At 33.5% G+C, this 19354-nt stretch overlaps 1 protein-coding gene across 4 annotated transcripts in view; it reads left to right on the top strand.

Moving 5' to 3' along the window:
- Ptprk (protein tyrosine phosphatase, receptor type, K) overlaps positions 1 to 19354 on the top strand; it is a 515496-nt gene that overhangs the window by 474208 nt on the left and 21934 nt on the right. For 2 of the 4 annotated variants that reach the window (XM_013026890.1, XM_013026891.1), the window contains exons 15-21: positions 4002 to 4162; positions 9877 to 10061; positions 11676 to 11763; positions 13309 to 13385; positions 16428 to 16464; positions 18274 to 18371; positions 18798 to 18914. In XM_013026890.1, coding sequence (XP_012882344.1) covers positions 4002 to 4162; positions 9877 to 10061; positions 11676 to 11763; positions 13309 to 13385; positions 16428 to 16464; positions 18274 to 18371; positions 18798 to 18914 — 763 coding nt within the window. Of the gene's footprint in view, positions 1 to 4001; positions 4163 to 5638; positions 5675 to 8466; positions 8567 to 9876; positions 10062 to 11675; positions 11764 to 13308; positions 13386 to 16427; positions 16465 to 18273; positions 18372 to 18797; positions 18915 to 19354 lie in introns of those variants that run through there. The other 2 variants (XM_013026889.1, XM_013026892.1) reach the window with 2 other exon arrangements.

The raw sequence follows: 19354 nt of genomic DNA, 5'->3' as shown, positions 1-19354 counted from the left end.
TATCATACTAGCTGTCAGGTTTTTTGAAAGGACGTTAGTTAATTTTTCTTTGTTTTACTATAACCTGAATGAAAACCTACCTCACAGGGTTGTTGTGAGGATTAAAGTATAAGAAAGAATCAAGCTGATAACACATGACATGTAGCTATCCACAAGGTTATACATTCACATGAAATTTGCCAACAACCATTCTGTTTGTGGATGTGAAAAGTAAAAGTCTTTCGTTGCATGAAAACTTTCACTTTTCATGGATTTGAAAATCTATTATTTCTAAGTTTTTTCCAGTCATGAAATACATAGAAATTATTGATGTTAAATAAATTTGATATCATCATTGCTATTGGTCATTTTCTATGTGCTTAGCTTCAAAATTGTAACATTAATTTGAATCTAAATTTCAAGTTGTTCCACTTTTATCTAATTCAGTATCTTATTTTTTTCTTTTTCCATTCTGGGGATTGAAATACTGGCCTTGTACAGGAAGGAAAGGAAACTAAGCTAAATCTCAAAACCCTATTTTTCCTTCAAGTAACAAGGTTCATAATCAGTGTTAATAAGATGATTCAGTTTTAGTGCCTTACAAGAAAACAAACAAAATCCAGTCTAAGGGACCTTCTAAATATAAGTAAATAGTCTGGAGGCAGAGATGCTTTATTTTTTATTATCATGAGTAAGTCTGATAAATGGCAAACGCAAAGAATGGACAGGCAATGAGGCAAGAATACGTAACTAACATAATCAACCTCACAAAAGAATAATTGCAGAATCCCCATGGGAAGCATTTCCTCTTGTCTGCCTGCAGACAGCCCTGGATAATGCTTCCTTCAGAAAATTCTGAACAAAATGAAAGAAACTTGGTCAGAGAAAAGCATAAAAGTATGATGTTAAATGTAAATTAAAGTCTGGACAAAGGTGGCTCTTTCTTATAATCCTAGCTCCTCAGAAGGTTGATGTCTAGAGAAACTTGGTTTGAAGCCAGCCTGGACAGAAAAATCTGAGAGATCCATCTAAAAAATGAGTTACTTAAATGAAAAAGCTAAGCCCAGAGGCATTTTAGGCACGTGAAAGCCCATATAAATGAAGAAGTAATTATATACATTTATAATTTCCTAATATCATTTCTTAAGCAGTTTCACAATTTTTAAGTAATCGTGCAAAATCTCTCACAATTCTTAAGGAATGAACCAATTATTTATTCTGGCTTGAGAAATTAAGATTGCAATCCCTAACAGATGATCTTTCCCTTCATTGAGCATACAGTGTGGAAAATGAGTAAAAAGTATTAGCAATGATATGTCATGAATATTATTACAGTCAAGCATTATGCTACAAAAGTCAACTGAAACACTGTATTGGGCAACTCGTAGTAACCAGGTGCTAGTGGCTCATGCCTATAATCCTAGCTAATCAGGAGGCTGAGATCTGAAAATCACAGTTCAAAGGCAGCCTGAGCAGGAAAGCCCCTGAGACTCTTATCTTCAATAAACTACTCAGAAAAAGCCAGAAGTAGAGCTGTGGCTCAAGTAGTAGAGCACTAGTCTTGAACACAGAGAGGCTCAGGGACAGAGCCAGGCCCTGAGTTCAAACCCCAGGACTGGCAATCAATCAATCAATCAATTCATCCATCAACCCTCCCTGGCCAGTTTTCTTCTAGACTTAAGCAGAACAAACCAACTGTAGCCAGTTATTAGAGGGTAAAGACTGTTATAGGTTCAAAAGCAAATTCTGTGTGATGGATTAGTGCAAAGTCGAGAAAAGTTTCAAAAGTATGTCTATAGTCTAAATATGGCCTGGTGATGTTTCATTAAGTCTACATACTGTTTTAGAAAGTAAAACTACTGAAAAGAAAGATATAAAACTATATAATATAAATATTCTGAATCATAGTTGGTATTACAAAATCATAGTAATAAAAGCAGCTTGATACTGCCACAAGAATAGACCTGAGGACCAATGGAATAGAATAGAATGCCCAGAAATAAACCCACAGACTTATAGCCACCTATTATTTGATATGGGAGCCAAAAACACAGGATGGAAGAAAGACAGCCTCTTCAATGGTGCTGGCAAAATGGGTTAGATCCTTATGTATCACCACCCTGTACCAGAATCAATTCTAAGTAGATCACAGATCTCAGTGTTTCCTGAAAATATTACAGGAAAAGAAAGGGAAAACACTAGGGTTCCTTGGCACAGGTCAGAACATCCTAAGTAAAGATCCAGATTCACAACAAATCAAAGAGAGACTGGATAAATGTGATTGCATCAAACTGAAGAGTTTCTGCATGACAAAGGACATAGCTAGCAAAATAAATAGAAAGCTCACAGAATGGGAGGTCTTTACTAGGTATTTTTTTATTCAAGTTTGAATTTAAATACTCAGATTGAATGTTGTAGGTCAAGAGAGTTCTGCCTAAACTGCTCGCCAGTTCTTCCTAATCATCACCCCTCCATATGATGTTTTACCTGTTACCTGTCTACATGTTACCTTCTAGACTAGTAAAAAGAATTAATAGAGAGCAAACATTGATGGTGGTGATGGGAGTGATTGTGTAGAGATAGTTGTGGTGGTGACGGTAATTGTGTTTCTGTCATTGTCTTCATAAGTATTACCAATACTCTGATTATTACTGTTATTTCCTCGGGGGGGGGAATGAAATCATCTCCTCAAATGTCAGATCTGTCCTGTTAGGGTTTTGTGTTTTGGGGTGTCTACCCCAAGGCCAAGTACTGCAGTTTTCAAAAATAAAAACAAAGCATATTGAAGTAACACTCAAATTATTCAAGGAATGTTTCAAGGAAAAAGCTTTTCAATAGAAACACAATCTATTGAGTTAGCTTTTATGGTGTTTGTACTACATTTAATTGAGTACAGATATATTAATGGGAATCAGAAGAAAATATCTGATGTTAAAATCTGAGAAATAGTGTTCTTAAAACAACTGAATAATATTTCCAAGGCAACATAGACTGCTGCCATAAACTTTTATTTTTTTATATATAATTTGACTAATGTGGGCTTTTCCTATTTGAGTTGCCTGGCTAATATGATTTAAACATCTTATATGCCTTTAATATTTTCACATGCATATTTGATGGGTAACATTCATGAAAAACTATGTGTAGTTTATATTCTTGATAATTAAGATAAAGGGGTCACTGTCTGAGTAATTCAAAATGTTAATTCTTCTAATTTCCAGAAAAGCTAAATAATCTGCCTTGCTCTCTGTATTTATAAGGAATTTCTTAAGTGGATATTTTACCATGGATTAGGGAAGATTTTAGAATGTTTTTAGTTTTTGACTGTATCAGAACTCCAAGATGATGATAAATTACATTTTACTTTCATATAACACTTGTCCCATTCTTACCACCTTTCTCACACAGTATATAATTTTGTCCTAGATATTATGTGGTTGAGTATTATCTGTGATTTCTTCATAAAGACTTTAAACTAAGTTTTGATTCATGTTATAGATTTATTATCAAGTCTGTTAATGATACATTACATTTTTACTTATTGATAACAGACAGAATTAAGAATGAAACTTTTCTTTGTCTTAATTGAGTGGCTATAATAAGAGAGACATAAGTCTTGCTTTTTCTAAGAACTTCTAAAAATTGATCAAAGAAATTAACTATCCAGATCACAACATAGCTTTAACTTAATCCTCTTTAGATTGTTCTACTCCAGAAGCGATTATTTATACTTTGGGTAAAACAGATTCTTTTGAAACTTGTTTTGAAATACAGGAATTGATAACCAGGTTGGGTTGGCAGTTTGAATATTGAATTTTGAAATATCTGACCAAAAATATTAAAAAGGCAAGTTTTACAGCAACCAATCAGTATAACTGTTTGAGTGTCTACTTAATTTCTGAAATTGTAACTAGTTGATTGGGTTTTTTGAATCCATGTCCATAAGCTTATCCACAAGCCCACTTGAACTACTTGTTGCTTCATGCCTTACACTTAGGTTCCTTTTGTATTTGCCTTGGCAGCAAGCTTGCTAAAAAACGCAAAGATGCCATGGGAAACACACGGCAGGAGATGACTCACATGGTGAATGCAATGGATCGAAGTTATGCCGATCAGAGCACTCTGCATGCAGAAGATCCTCTCTCTATAACCTTCATGGACCAGCATAATTTTAGTCCAAGATGTAAGTTCTTCTATTAATATTTTAACAAATAACCTGAAATCTATTACATTTGTTTAATATTCTTCCTATTATCTTTTGAGTAATGAAAAAGAAACAAAGAGAGGAGAAAGAGCTAAAAAGAGTAAAATGAGAAGGTAGTATGGAACTTACAAGAAGCTGATGTTTGTTCCTGATACTGGATTTGGTTTAACTCCAGACTGTTAAACCTTTATTATTAAATCATAAGAAATATTCCAAATATATACTACTCATAATGTTAGAGCCTTAAGTGAAAATGATTTCCTACATATAATTGGACCATGTCAGAATTTATATTAATTTTTCCATTAGCAGCTTCCTTAACGTAAGGGTAAGTTTCTTTTGAGTGAGAAGTAGTAAATCTTTCCTAGGTACTGATAGTATGGATAAGATTAAATTCTTGGAGAATTAAAATACCAAAAGGTTAACTAAAAGAAAGATTAGTTTATAGGCTCCTAAATATCTAGTGTAGAATCTAGATGTGTGCTTAAATTGGGGGATTTGAAAGAATAGTAAAATCTACCCGTCCATCGCTCCTAAGAATTACTAATGTTGTTTGTGAAGGCAATGTTTTGAATATATTTCTTCGGGAGTACTGATTAATGGCAGATGATTTGATAATTATCTCAGAATTGATAGTACTCTTAACCTTTTTCTATGAATTTGAATTCTGCTCCATAGTGCCTCTGTTTATGTTAACTTAATTAAGTTTAATTTACATGATTTTGTTGCTTTAGATACTTGTGTGAAATTCTCCCTCATGTAGATTTACAACAAATAGAAGTTAGAAATGCTTTATGAATCATTTTATAATTTGCTTGTAATTTAATCATGAAAGGGTCTTTCTGATCTGTTTGATCTCTTGTTTCACTGATAAATTGCAAGGGAGAATATAAAATATTGCTAATATTAAAAGCAAATTTAACTGAAAATATATATGTATTATCTCAAAGTGCTTGATTTAATGTTTAATCAACTCTACAGAAAAAAAATTCTGATAACAAAATTTTTCTGCAGGTTGTGTCTCTACAGTACTAGAAAGTTCCAATTCAGCTATATAATTATAAATATCTACTTAAGAACTTAGGAAAAGAATTAAATCTGCTTTATACAGTTAACCATAAATATTTATTTGAAAAAATATAAGATAAATATTCCTATAAGTACCTTACATGTGAAATATATAAAGTGTACTTTCTTGTCTCCTAATTTTATAATATTTATAATGTCAAGCTGAACCTTCTGGTTTTTCAATTGAACAGAGTAACAAACTATAATTACAGAATTTTCTTGATGGTTTGAGATCACCAAAGCTGCAAGTGAGAGTTTTACCCTTGCAGGTATCCAAGCAAGTTTAGTAATTATATTTCTTAAGAAACCATAAGTCTATTATAAGGAGAAAAATCAGAATACAATTTTAGAGAAGTATATTCCTTCATGAGCTTTGTTTTCCTACAGTGCCCAATGATCCACTTGTGCCGACTGCTGTGTTAGGTGAGGCCCTAAATCTTTATCACCATTCTCATTTTATTTTATTTTATCTGCATGGATCACAACTCTTTGCATGGGTTGTAGATTTGTCCACATAGTAATGACTTATAGAAAGCATCTTGATACTGAAAATAAACACCCACGGTCTTTTCAGAGAGAGCATCTCTGTTCTACAGAATCAGATCTAATGGATTTCAAATTAGCGAAGTATACTGTTTATGAAAGCACTGTATTCTTCAGTTCATGATTCTGTTAGATTCAAAGCAAAAGTTCTGTAGCATCATCTGTTCATTTCTAATGTTAACATACCCAGAGAGAAAAACTCAAGTGTCTCTGCTCTCATAGGGGCTTAATAATAACTGAATACCTAGCTTATTTATTTATTAGCCTATGGAAAGGGAATTTTTTAAATCCTCCTAATTTTATAACAACAAAACAATACATTTATAAGTTAGCACTGGGACTATGTGCATTTTCCTTCATTGTCTTTATTGAGAATTGACAAATCCAGGTAAAGTTGTAGAATATTGATATAGGGGTTAGCATTACATTAACTATAGTATTTTCTTTACGATCCTTGGCTTACCTCTACGTAAATGCTAAGACCATTGATTTTGTTAGTGATTATTCCAACATTTTTAAATGCAAAATTGCATTCATATTTAAATTTAGCCATATAGCTTAGAATGAAGTGCTTTTTTTAACTTTCAAATTGTACCATTTCTTGACGAGTTATACATTAGTGACTCATGACCAACTTGTCTACATGTCTATGAGTTCCACATCAGTTTTGCCTTCATGTTCTGATGAAGATTTAATGAAAAAGATGTGGATCCACTGATCAAAAATATCTTTAAGATTCCCAGATATCATATTTGTTATTTATATCTAATTTATCCAAACATGAAAGCTTTAACTTACACTTGGGCCCTTGTTTATTTTTTAATCTATTTATTAAATGGCTAACTTCATTATAAAATATTTGGAGTAATATAACTAATTTCAGTTTCATAAAATATATACCCCTTAGTGACAAAGCTATTTCTTTAAAATCTCTTTTATATTTGATATGAAGAATACATATTTTAAACCATCTGTTGTTCACTTCCATGTGTACCACGTCAATAGTGGGAAAGAGGTGAACTGAGTGGTTTGTCATAACAAGTAGCCTGGTTATGGAGAGAGGATCCATGAGTTAGAGTCAACTTTGTAGAGCACTGTAGAATGTTGCCAGTACCCAGTAGGTAAACCAAGTTCAATGAAAGAAAGAAAAAAAAATGCCTGAATATGAACGGTTCCATTATCATAATTTTCTAAGAACATCTAGAATCAGGTCCAAATCTCAATGCCTCTAGACTTCGTATATGAATATATTGTAAAAAAAAATACCTTACATCTTTATTTTTCCAATTTTTTAAATACCACAATCATGTCTACCATAGCAGTTCTGAGAGGGCTGTAAAGAGAAAATGAGATGACAATGCCTGTTCACAAAGTTGAAATAAGTATTATTAAACTTTTCCCTGTAAAAATAGATATTCATGCAAAGGAAGGGTAGAGTTAACACAATGGAGTCATAAGACATATCCATATAATCTCCCATCATGCTTTTTATTTTAGTTTGAAAATAAAGCTGGTTGCTTTGGTTTTTTTTAATTGGCATTCTTTAAAAGTTAAGTCACTCATTAATCATCCTAGATGTGGAAATAATTTGTTATATTTTCATCATTCTTTGAGTCATTGTGTTTATAATTTTGCATCCGATTGATTTTGTATTTATAAAGCAATTTTTGAAGTCACTTCAAATATTGCTTAGCATTAATTTCTACTTAGTTAATTAAAGGGTCTCGGAAACTTTTCATATTGATTCATATTTTTGTTTTTGTTTTTTTGTGTGTGTTTTACTGCTTCATTGGGTTTAAGTCCCTATAACTGGTAAGTGTATTACAAAGAACTCTAGAAAACCTTTCAATGAAGTATTTAGTCACCGTTATTATTCTTAAATGTATAATAAGGATAATGATTAGTACATGTACCCTCACTAGTACTCACATTATTAGGTGGTTTAATGAGGTGGAAGTGTATTAAGATTAATAATTCATTTGTGATGATCTTAAGACCTTACTGCTGATTGTACTACTGTATTAAAGCTTAATGCAACATAAAAGGCACTGTCTATTTCATATTTGGATAGGATGATCTGTAAGATTTGCAATATGGTTGAGTTTTGTGTTTTTCTCTAAGCTTTTTAACAACTGTAAGAATTTTCCTCCAGCCAGTAGCCTGTAAGTTTTAGGATTGCTCCTCAGAGCTTCAGACCCCTGGGTAACTTATTTCACCTTGGATAGTCCTCTATTTTGCTTCCCTGACACTATAAGTTCTCTTTATTTCTTGTCTTAAACTGTTTTTTCTGTGGGAGCGCCTACACTAGTTGCTATAGAATTTAATTTTACTGGTGAGATGTACATATTCTTAATGTCAGTCTATGTAATATTTTAGCAAATACAGATCAATTGACTATAGCCTAAGAAGGGGTAATGTGCCTGAATAATGTTTGCTAGCAAATGTTTGTGCTGTAGAGGGTTGGGCAAAGCCTGAATAAAAGACATGAATATTTTAGGGTGGTAGGACACAGCAGAATGCACTAGTTTTGTTTTTTCAGTGTGGTATTTTTGGGAATGAATGCTAAGAAATACATTCAGCTTAATAAGAGAGAGTAAAGATAAATGCAATCAAGCTAAATTATAGAGTCACACAAATCTGATTGTAGGGTTCTTTTTTTTTTCCTCCTCCAGGAAGAAAAAATGTTTATCATGGGGACAACAATTCATTTTTTGCCATATCCTATTTGTAGAGTTGGTGATAGTACAGGCAAATGTACCAGCACTTGAAATATGTTAACTGTTAATTAAATATCGTTCTCTTCAGTATGCATTATCATTAAAAACAAAAGTTCCCCTATGAGTGTACTTTCTTTTCTGTTAATGAGTATGACAGTCTAATGCTTTTCAAAGTGACACCCCTTAAGACACTTGTTTTTTTTTTTCTTAAGTGGTAAGTTTAAATGTGATAAATATAAGCATGCTTATCATTGTAATGATTAGTACTTTTGGTCATTAAAATACTGTTTATTCTTCATAGGCAAAATGTTCTTGTTCTTTTCTTCCTCCTTATGACAGAAAGAAAACTGAATATTTATTTCAATTTTGACATAACACAATTGAGATGGAGGGGGTCCTACACTTAAATGTGGGTGGTAAGGGATTCAACTAATTTTAACCAATCTGTTAACTGGGATATTTATTGAACTACTGATATGTACAAGAATTTTTTAAAAAAATAATAGCATCACACTGTCTCTACACTTTCAGCATTCAGGGTTTAGGAATGAAAATAGTCAAGTAAATAAATAATTAACATATAAGATGAAATGACATGAAACCTATAGAAAATTAAGTAACCTTAATTCTCATCACTCCAAAGGGCCTGGGGAGGTACCCACAGTTTGCTCCAGCTCTCCCTGGTTTCTCTATGTGGTGGCCAAAAGAGTCAAAGTATATTAACAATGATGTCAGTAATAATAAGGAGAAACTAAGGGGCAAAGACAATATAAATATGTGTGTTAGCTGACTAGCAGGCCAAGTGGGTCAAGAGATGATCCTATCAGTACTCAAAATTCCCCACTAGGGTGTGTGTGTTGTGTTAAGAAGCCTAAGACTGTAGTGCCATAAGAGCAAGAACAGCCATCAGGAGAATGGGTTGCTTAAGTCAGGCCTCTGAGGGAGGTTGGGCTCTGATTGGAAACGAGTTTGTTCAACTCAACAGTGAAAGCACATTTCCAATTGACAACTTGGTCTTTTGGTCACCAACTTGTACTGCTTAGGACTACAGGTACAAAGAACAGTAAGAACTCAGCTAAACCTCCTCTTTGTGGACACTTGGTGAAAACATATGTCTCCCTACATCTCACAATATCTGTTGTCTTCCTGATATACCTGTCACATGCTCTGACTTCAAACCCTGAGCTGAAGTGCAAGGCTAATAAATTTTGTCTTTATGGGGTTGCTGCTCTAGGCCTCTTTGGGCTGATATTTCTTGCCCTTCCTTCTGTTATCTTAAAAAAAAAAAAGTCTCTTTGCTAGATGTATATTAAACAAGGTAACTTTATTTCTTTTTTTAATCTTCTGTGATATGAAAAATGCCAGATGAGAATCACAGTGCCACGGCAGAGTCCAGTCGCCTTCTGGATGTACCTCGCTACCTCTGTGAGGGAACAGAATCACCTTACCAGACCGGGCAGCTGCACCCAGCCATCAGGGTAGCTGACTTGCTGCAGCACATTAACCTCATGAAGACATCGGACAGCTATGGGTTCAAAGAGGAGTATGAGGTAAATGCTTCAGTACTGTGATAAATTTGATTTTTAACGTGATAATGGAACTTAGCCTAGGGGGAATGTAAAACTCTATGGCTTCTCTAGTCCAGTAGTTATGACCATACAATCAAATGTCTGGGGAAGAGGAATGAAATTTGAAAGAAATATAACTAGCTCTACATTCACTTTTGGATTGTATTATTTGTTTTCATTTATTGTTAAACGCATGTCATTCGTTAGACCTTCCTCCTCATTCCTCACTTACAAATCCGTTAGCAAGATACCTGGAGTTTCATTGCATCATTATGGATTCTGAGGCTTGAATGGTTTCATTAATGGGTTTTTCTCTACTGTCTCTTTGTTAACTGATCCTCTTATGAAAATGAAGTTATGTGCTTTCAATATGCTACTTGCCACTTAGTTTAATTTTGTTTGCTATTAGCTAAGAGTGTCGGAGAGGAAATTGCTCAGCAAATCAGCACACAACATTCAGATGGCTAGGGGAAAATGCCACTTACAATACTTCTCTTTCCCACTCAAACCAAAATACCAGGATTTATTTTACAAAGGAAGTGATTTGAACCCAACATCCCTACAAACAGAAAAAAAAAAGAAGACTTTCCATTTATACCTTTCACATACTGAGAAATGTCAATCTGCAGTATGGAAGCTTGTCCATATGTCTGCCCTATATCTACCATATTGTATGCATGTTTTAGACATAAAGGATACAACCAAACTCCATCCAACTTTATGAAAGAGAAATCATTTAAATTCTACATGTTACCTACAGACTACTTGTGTGCCTTAATTTGGGAGTGAATTATCTTTCAATTTTAAATATTGATTTTTACATATATGCTGAAACATTATACTTTAATAATAAAATAAGTTCAGGGATTGCAATATTCTGCCAGAACTGTTTTTTTTTTATTCACTTCATGTGAAGTCCTGTGTACTTTGCTTCAAAGACCACTGGCTCTTTGTTGAACCCCTCATTTCCTGTATTGAGCAAAGTTGAAGTTTTTCTGCAAAAGGAAATCCTTACCCATATTTTTAATTGTTACATACGCTAAGCAAACCAATCAGCAAATTCATCTGTTCCTAGATTCTTGGAGAAAGAGACTCTTTATGTGTCATATGGTCTCTTGTTGCAGAGACTCAATCTTGTGCATGATTTTCAAAGAAACTAAAATGTGATGTATTGCACATGATTAAATGAATAATTATATGTGGTTTTCTCCTGTTATAAATGCTAATGAGCTCATTTGAAAGATACTCATTAAAATAGGTTTTGCAATTTTTTGCTGCATTATCACTCACTGTATTTTGAAAAGAATGATCATTTTCTCCTTGGGTCTCACAAAGTTAGAGCTACATTCATTTGAAAACTTTCAAGATCTTGTTTTCTATAAAGTTTTGTTTTGTCCTTTATTTGAACTCAACTCAATCCAGGATGAACAAGAATGAGTCCCACAAGCCAGCTATGAGGTCTGAGAAAGAAACTTGTTTCCTGCTGTAGGAATCCCCTTTACCCTGAGAAAGCAGCTTTTACTATTTTAATCTTCATAACCGATAAACCTGTTTTGAAAAATGGAATTAATTTTAATCTACTTTTTCCCCCTTTAGAGCTTCTTTGAAGGCCAATCAGCATCTTGGGATGTAGCAAAAAAAGATCAAAATAGAGCAAAAAACCGCTATGGGAACATTATAGCATGTAAGTTCTCATAACATTCTTGGTGAATTTAAATATCATGTGTACAAAAATAAATCATGACTGGCAATTTTTCCTTACATGATTTTACATTTTCAGAAAATACTAGAGGGTTATTTCTAAACATTTCTTACTAGATAGTAATCTATTTAATATTAAAAACAGCACTGGCTATTAACAGTGACTCAGGATTGCCATAATCCTCGTTAATTAATTTGATAAAACCCCTGACCTGATGAAGAGAACTTGCTGTTTGATTTCATATTTGTGCATCAAATAGCTAAGAATATGAAGATAATGAAAAGGACTTTTTTCAGTTATAAATTACTGAATTTACTCCTGTAAAATTTATAATTTACTCCTATAAACTACATTCAAGGCTGGAAGTATATTCTTTCCACATAACTTTATTCTTTACCAGGAGCTGAACTCTAGTACATCATTTTAGGCTTCCTCCTGATTAGGTCTTCACATTGTATACATTAGAAAATTAAAGTCATCATCATTGGAAACCACATTACAGTAAGGACTAGATAGTTTAACTTGTAATTAGCTTACAATCTCCTTAAACCATTCTATTCTGAATTTACATTATTTTAAATTATCTAAAGTACCTCAAAATGTAACCTTGAACTCTTAAGAATGAAATATATGCAGGGCTCAAAATTCATCCCCTAGTTCTGTTTAAAATCATCTTTAAAGAAAAAAAGAAAAAGACATTAAACCAGCCAGGCATCAGTGGCTCACACCTGTAAACCTAACTGCTTTGGAGGCTGAGATCTGAGGATCATGGTTCAAAGCCAGCTGGAGCAGAAAAGTCTGTGAGACTCTTCTTTCCAATTAATCATCAAAACATCAGAAGTGATGCTGTGGCTCAAGTGGTAGAACATACTAACCTCTAGTTGATAAAGCTCTGAGTTTAAGCCCAGGACCTTCCAAAAACAAGCAACAACAACAACAAACACAACTATTAAAATCATCCTAAAAAACAATAGTAGGTGTTAAGCAAGTTCAAGTTTACAGTCAAGTCCCTGTCTCAGACATCTTCTGTAGACAAGCTGCTTTTTTTCTTTTCTTTTTAAAACCAACTCTGGGCCTGAGTCTGGGTGCTATTCCTCAGCTCTTCAGCTGAAGGCTAGCCCTCTACCACTTGAGCCACAGCACCACTTCCAGTTTTGTGAGTGGTTTATTGGAGATAAGAGTCTCATGGACTTTCCTGCCTGGTCTGGTTTTGAACCACGATCCTCAGATCCCAGCCTTCTCAGTAGCTAGGATTATAGGCGTGAGCCACTGGCAACCAGCTCTCCACAAGCTTCTTATCTCTGGAGATACAAGTCAGTATGCCTCTGTTCTCGGTTATCATTGTAATAAGTAATGAGTTCATTATTGTTCTTGCATTTCCTTAAATGGCTGATTAGATAGTCGTAAATTATGCATGGAGTATTGGCAAGTATGGATTGCAGAAACTGAGTTACTTTAAATCTCTCCTAGTGACATTGTCTGGAGAGGAATATTAATAGCTTTCATTTTATTATTTAAACATTTTAGATGATCACTCTAGAGTAATTTTACAACCTGTGGAGGATGATCCTTCTTCAGATTACATCAATGCCAACTACATAGACGTAAGTAATTTTTATAGCATGTATTTCTATAGTATGGCCACATTATCAGCTTGTAACTGAACCCTTTTGCTTATATTACGTATAAAGTGATTGCTGCCTTTTAAAATAAAGAACAAACTGTACACTTTGCCCTGTTCTACGTCCCAGTACTTACTGATGTTGTTGTGCTTTCTTTCACACCTGACTTTGGTTTGGGCTGTAGATTTGGCTGTACAGGGATGTAAGTACCACTATATGTAAATAACAACACTCTATTGTGAATATTTAATATGAATATATTCTTAATTGCAGTTGTTACTAATGCTTACTAGTTACTTATGCATGCTTCACCTAATTAGTCTCATACAGTATATGTCTCATTTTTTTGTAATTCTTGCACATGTGTGAAGATCTATTTTACCTCCTTCCCTTTCCTCGTTTAGAAAACAGGATCATTTTTTTGGCTTCGACAATTTATTACGTACTTGGGTTTTATTTGTTGATGATTTCTGTTTCTGGCTTTTATTCTTTACCCTTCCCCGAACACATGTGAGAAGCTGGATAGTATGGATAGTATGATGTGTATTGGAGTTTCTGAATTTTTTATTTTGCATTTGACCTTGGATGTTTAAAGTAAGCAGGGATAATATTTTGTGGTATGTAGTGTTGGCTTGTAAAGCAGTAGAACTAATCAAAATAATTACTAAGTTGCAATTGTAAAATCCACACATCACACACATACATTATAAAAGAAAAGGAAAATTTGTGTACCTCAGTCACCTGTTAAATTTAGGTTACATACATATGTACAGGTAAATTCTTTAAGGGAAAGTCATTGCCAAGTGAAATATAAAACATGCAAAGAGACAATATATTACATCCTATGTAGGGAGGATAGGTTCTTTGGCTCTACTACCTCATTCAAAATCACCCTGAGAATCTAGCGAAAGTTGCTCCTCTGTGACTCAATTCCTCATCTTTACAGTGGGGGAAATAAAAGTAGTACTAACTTCACTTGTTAAGGGAATTAAAAGAAGCATGCATTTTAAATGTTCAGACAATACCTACCAAGTGTCAAGCTCTCATTCGGCTTCAGCTACTGTTTTTACAGTTAAAATGGAGGTGCACATTTCTACAGCAAACTGTAGAAGTGCAGTATTACAGCACTGTGTGTAGCTTTTATATGTAAAATATGAAATATAACAACCAATTTTTTCTAATTCATAAAATTAGAAAATAATTTTTGTAGGCCTTTATACAGTTATTTTGATAGTTACATTTATTTAATTGAATTAATGATTAAGTATAATTCGGTATGTCAGTTAAGTTGCTGATTATAATCTTATATTCATTCAATATCTAAATTTGGCATGTCTTATGGACACTAAGATAGTTATTAATCTTTTTTTTTTGAGGTCCTGGGATTTGACCTCAGGACCTTGTGCTAACTACAGAAGCACTCTACTGCTGAGACATGCCCCAGTCATTTTTGGTGCTTAGATTTGAGACAGAGTCTTATTTCCTGCAGAGGCAAAGCCAGGAATGTGATCCTCCTATTTTAGTCATCTCACGGTAGCATGATGACAAACATAAGTCATTACTCCTAGTTTCTTCCATTGAGATAGATTTTTACGCATTTTTTCTTCCCAGGCTGGCTTTAAACTTGAATCCTCCAGATCTCATCCTCTGAAGAAGTTAGAATTGTAGACATGAGCCACAAATATTTGACTATTGGTGTACTCTTAGCCTTAAAAAAAATCACATTTCTTTGACAATTTATAATTGTTCTTAGCAACTTAGTTTAACCTGAGTTTTCTGCCAACACATAAACTGGAGCCTAATTACAATATTGTTTTATGGATCTGATGGTCCAACTATATTCTCAATAAGTCTTGTTATCCAGTCTTTCTGCTAAAACTCCACTGTGTTTTGGCTGATAACCACACAATATTATAATTTCCTCTCCTAATCACTTATTATGCTTGAAAGCCACTTGAAACTGGTAATTATTTCATTAAAAACCTTACAGTTTATAAAGCTTGAATGTTTTTCCATAAAATATCTGATGTTGGCATATTAAGAAATAGAGATCTTCAAAATTTGCAGCAGTATAATGCACATTATTAAATTTTAGGTTGGGAAGCCCAATTAGCAGGTATTTAAAGGTGTATTAAGTTGCCCACACCAAAATGTGGACATAGTACAGACTGTCACTAAAGACTGTGATAAAATTGAAACAAGTGCACAACCTAGCTCCATCATCTCAACAGTACTTTTTAACTTATTATTTACTGCAGGTCAATTCATTACAGAGCAATTAGCAACTCATTTCTTGTCGGGAATAATTTATTGGAACAATATTTCATGTTTAGATAAGCTTTTGGCACAGTGGGAGGAAAATACAAAACTTGTTCAGGATAAGGTCCACTTTGGAAACTCTTCTTTGTGGATGCGTGCATCTGTAATTTTGTGTATGCAAATCACCATTACCAACACACAACAAAATTCTTTTATGCAGATTTCTGAACATGTTACAGAACAGAAATAATTATCTAAGAAAACCTTAGCAAGATTTTGATTTGAGGCATGCATGCATTGTCCAGCTCTAACATTGGAATGTTCTGTTATTTTTATTTATTTTATGGTTCTAATATGTCCTCGTCCATTTGTAATGCAGTGTGTTGTACTTTTGGATGATGAAATAAGAATTAATATTTTAAACACAGTTTTGCTAAGTGTGAATGACTAAAGATTAACATGAAGGCATAAACAACTTAGTGAAACTAAACAAAATCTATGAAGGTATTCCATAGCAATCAAAACTCAATTAATTATACAATATATTATATTCTAATCTGAACTCTTTTTAAATATTCAATTTTTGTTCTATGTTTACTTTTCAGATGGCATAGGTTTGAGAAGTGAACTGTGTGTTCACTACTCATTTCTGGACTTTTTCTATAACTTAATCTTAACAGGTGGTTGTCTTCATCTTTTTATGCCTTCATTCATTTGTTTCTGGTACTGATGTAAAATGATAACCAATTTGATCTCCTATTTTAGGGCTACCAGAGACCAAGCCATTACATCGCAACCCAAGGTAAAACTTTTTTTTCTTAAATACTGTAGCTAAGATATAGTTGGAATATTTATCCATGTGGGATTATTTTTCATTTTGATAAGAATTAAATGGAACACTGTCAGTCCTTAAAATGAGACAGGACTTGTTGCATTTTGTAGTACAATATTTTATCTGTGTAAGCTTATATAAATTTATGCTTGATTTATTTTGTAGAATTAAAATATGGGGCTGGATGGATGGTTCAACTGGTAGTGTGCCTATCTAGCAAGGCCCTGAGTTTAAACCCCAGTACCAACCAAAAAAAATAAAAAGAAAAGTAAATGTGAAGTTGCTGGGTGCCTCAGAAATTTGGTCCTTTGTGTCCAGAGAGCTCAAAGGACTAGTGAATAGTGCTGGGAGAGGAATTACTGATGATAAGGAAGTGGACTCTTCATATGTAAGGTCCCTGTCTTCCAGAAGACTTTTGTCAGCTGGAATCTAATAATACCCCAGACCAATATTGTTATAATGAAATATTACACTGTCTTCTAGCAATTTCTTGGCAAGTCAAGATAAGACAGAGCTGGAGGGAATTTCAGCAAGTTTATTTCTCATGAAAAATAATAACAAAGTTAGTAAAGCTTACAGAGGTTCACTGGAAATAAAAGTATCCAAGCAAGGAAATATATACTTTGTTATTTCTCCAAATGGACTATTGACAATCAAAAAAGAAACTCGCAGATCTGTTTTGTGCATAAAGAAACTAAAACAAAAGCCTATATCTGGTTTTGTTTGTTCATGTGTTTGTTTGTCTTCGTGGTTGTGGAGCTTGAACTCAGGGCTGGGGCATTGTCCCTGAGCCTCTTTGTGTTCAAGGCTAGCATTCTACCACTTGAACCAGGAGGCACTTCCCTGATTTGTTTTGTTTTGCTTTTTAAATAGAGGTAATTTTCTAAGTGTTTAATTGCATACTATCTAAAGTTTAAAAAGTCATCTAGAGGGGAACTAGAATAACAAAACACTGAAACAAGGACACAGGATAGCCCATTGCAACAATGATATCCACTAGATAGTATACTGGAAATGAACCTTACAACTTGGGGGGTTGGGGGTAGGAGTGTAGGAGGTGGGGGAAGAAGAGATGGTGGGAAAACAACAGGGGGTAACAATGCTTGACAAGAAATGTACTCATTACCTTACTCATGTAACTGTAACCCCTCTGTACAGCATCTTTACAATAAAATAAAATTTAAAAAATAACTAAATAAAAATAAAAAGTCATCAGTGGGCTGAAGTTTTCTAGTACTAATCAAAGTGTAGTCTAGCCTATGGTTTTGTAGCTTGAGGATAATCCAATATATTAGGATGTGTCCTATGTAAGGACACATCAACTTCATCAACTTCTAACTATGTACTAATGATGGAAAATTATTTAGCTAGTAGTTAAATAATAATAATTTGTTGCTAATTTGTTATTAATTGGTGATTTATCATTACTGATAAATAATTTGTTAGGAATTAATATGCTGATTGGTTAATGGTAAAATAAAAGATCTGTTTTTCATCTAAAGGCCCACTTGATTGACTTAGTAAAAGATCCTAGGACATAGTAATTCTTTTTAACTGGGAATTAAAGGCATGTTGAAGAAAAAAGAAAAGCAACTTACATATGCCTGTGTTTTCCTGTGTGATAAATGTATCTATGAACTAAATTTAAGTCATTTCATTAACATTTAGGCTTTATCTTTTTAGTTTATTTCATTTACTGTGCTTCTTACTGACTACAAGATTTGTCTAGCATCATAATAAAACTAATTAACATAAAATATATAATGAATGTCTTTGTAGGCCCAGTTCACGAAACGGTGTATGATTTCTGGAGGATGGTCTGGCAGGAACAATCTGCCTGTATTGTTATGGTTACAAATTTAGTTGAAGTTGGCCGGGTAAGAGAAAAAGATTTCTTTTAATAATAAATGAAAGTATAGTTGAGAGGCAGCCCATGAGTTGATCAAAAGAAAATGTCATCAAATTGTGTAAAAATAGTTCATCAGCATACTATTTCAAATGAATGCTTCTAAAGTGGACCTTATTTGGCAGAGAATTATTTGATGTCTCATTAATTGTTTAAAGTATGTACTAAATTACATTCTAAAATTATTATTCTAAAATTATAATCTAAAATCTAATTCCATTACTATGTTTATATGTTTTTATGGAGTATATAAATCTATTAGGTAACTTTTTTTTTCATTTGTTAATGTGTTTCTAACTGGATTTTAATGGTAACTTAATCTGTTACCTGGAACTTAGATACTCTTGACTAATTTTTACTATGTATTTATGTCTACCTGTTCTTTTTGGTCATGTAGGTTAAATGCTATAAATATTGGCCTGATGATACTGAAGTTTATGGTGACTTCAAAGTAACCTGTGTAGAAATGGAACCACTTGCTGAATATGTGGTTAGGACATTCACCCTGGAAAGAGTAAGTACTGGGGAATTTTAGTAAGAATATCTATACTGAAATGTTTTCCTCTGAAAAATCTCTATCATGTTTTGCAAAATTCATTCACTCATTCACTCCCTTGAGACCTAACTCTGTGTCAGCTCTATTTTCTAAACCTTGAGACAAAGAAAAATCTCTACTCTTGTGGAAAAATAGTAATAGTGTATCACCCATCTATTAATGGGAGATGGGTAATAATTATTTTTTAAAAGGAAATATGTTATATAACATGAAAAGTGCAATGATATAAAAAAAGAAATAGTACTGGAAATTCAAATAGGGAATATTAGGGCTGGGAAGGTGGCTCAGTGGTAGAGCGCTTGTCTTGCATGCATGAGGCCCTGGATTCGATTCCTCAGCACCACATAAGCAAAAAGAAAAAAGCTGGAAGTGGCGCTGTGGCTCAAGTGGTAGAGCGC

Source organism: Dipodomys ordii, unplaced genomic scaffold (genome assembly GCF_000151885.1).
Source record: "Dipodomys ordii isolate 6190 unplaced genomic scaffold, Dord_2.0 Scaffold97, whole genome shotgun sequence".
Classification (NCBI taxonomy): Eukaryota; Metazoa; Chordata; class Mammalia; order Rodentia; family Heteromyidae; genus Dipodomys; species Dipodomys ordii.
The sequence above is the reverse complement of the archived record's forward strand: the minus strand, read 5'-3'. Positions and strand labels throughout refer to the sequence as shown.